The sequence below is a fragment of the Eutrema salsugineum genome, unplaced genomic scaffold, assembly GCF_000478725.1.
Source record: "Eutrema salsugineum unplaced genomic scaffold, Eutsalg1_0 scaffold_373, whole genome shotgun sequence".
In the NCBI taxonomy this organism is placed as follows: domain Eukaryota; kingdom Viridiplantae; phylum Streptophyta; class Magnoliopsida; order Brassicales; family Brassicaceae; genus Eutrema; species Eutrema salsugineum.
Window position 1 is genome coordinate 4,822 of NW_006256707.1, and position 1,724 is coordinate 6,545.

Sequence of the window (1,724 nt, forward strand, 5' to 3'; positions counted from 1 at the left end):
TACTGGATGCGTCAATTAATACCCATAAATATCGAAATGGCCCGCATTGTGGGTGAATAGGCCCACATATATCACCATGTATTCTCTCTAGGAATACTGGAGATTCATTCCCGATTTTAGTTGGTGATGGCCGAGTTATAAGTTTTCCTTGAGAACAAGCATTACACATAAATTCTCCCGATTGAAAAATCTTCTGGTTTTTCAACGGATGGCCATTAGAATTTTCCACAATTCTCCGCATCATGACTGAACCAGGGTGCCCTAATCGTTCATGCCAGATTTTAAATGTACTTGTAAACTTCGGGTTTACAGTAACATATGATTCAGTCATATTTATCTTTGTGGAATATATTCCGGAGGATAATGCTGGTAATATTTCCAGTACAACTTTTCTCTCCGAAATAACTGATGTAATGCAAAGATATTCAATGCCGTTCTTATTCATAGTTTCTATGTGATATCCATTTCTGCGGATATCTTTGAAACTTAACAAATTTCTGTAAGATCCAGGGGAATATAACGCATCATTTATTTCAAACTTTGTTCCCCTTGGCATTGAAAAACTGACTCTTCCGGAGCCCATAATAATTTTTGCATTACCAGATATTGTATTCACGCTTCCAGCGGAATCTTTCATATTTAGAGAGGAGAAATATTTTTTATCTTTTAATATTGTGTGCGTTGTCGCACTGTCTGCCAGACATATATCTCCATCCTTGATCTTAATCTCTGACATTTTCTGAATTCAAGATATTTATAAAAGATAAATTAATATAGCAAACAAAAGAGTCTATATTATAATAAAAACCTATTTACAACAAAAGATACATTTTTTTTAAACATTATATTTTACATTTTTATTTGTCACACTATGTATACATCATGTCACATCTTCTTCTTCGAGAAGATTTTACTCGTTTTATTTTTCGTTGATATCTTCGGGATCAACGATGAAATCAGATATATCGAGATTTGTATCATCGTTTATACCATCAAACGAAAAACTGGATTCACCATGGATGAAGTTGGTTTCACTTTCTTTTCCTTTCGCCTTTTGCGATTCTTGGTACAGATCGGCTAAATGTTTTGGCGTACGACAGGTACGAACCCAATGTCCTTTCATGCCGCATCTGTAGCAAGCACTCTCATGTTGCTTGCGAACAACTTCATTACCCTTGAACTTTTTGTTATTTCTTCCATCGTTTAAATCAGCAGGACGGAATCTTCTTCCTCGTCCACGACCTCGACCACGTCCAAAACCTCGTCCACGACCACGATCATTTCCGCGACCGCGTCCACGTCCACTTTGCCAATTTTCATGGCTTGACGATGCAACATTCACTTCTGGGAATGAAGCTGATCCAGTTGGACGAGATTGATGGTTTAAAATCACGAGTTCATTATTTTGTTCTGCCACCAAGAGAACTTGCATTAACTCCGAATACTTCTTGTATCCGTTTGCCCGGTACTGTTGCTGCAGGACTACGTTTCCAGGATGAAATGTTGAGAGAGTTTTCTCAATCATATCATGATCACTTATATTTTCTCCACACAACATTATCCTGGAAGTGATTCCAAATAGAGCGGAGTTATACTCACTAACGCTCTTATAGTCTTGGAACCGGAGGTTCAACCACTCATGTCTAGCCTTTGGTAAGATCACATATTTCTGGTGATCAAACCTATCTTGGAGTGATTGCCAAAGATAGGTTAGCTGGTCCTCT

The 1,724-nt window shown here is 37.8% G+C and overlaps 1 protein-coding gene across 1 annotated transcript; it reads right to left on the minus strand.

The window, feature by feature from the left end:
• Positions 1-919: 919 nt before the first annotated feature.
• LOC112085028 lies at positions 920-1,525 on the minus strand. The gene has a single exon (XM_024153989.1). It carries the CDS (start codon positions 1,523-1,525, stop codon positions 920-922), a length of 606 nt encoding a protein of 201 aa, XP_024009757.1.
• Positions 1,526-1,724: the final 199 nt, after the last annotated feature.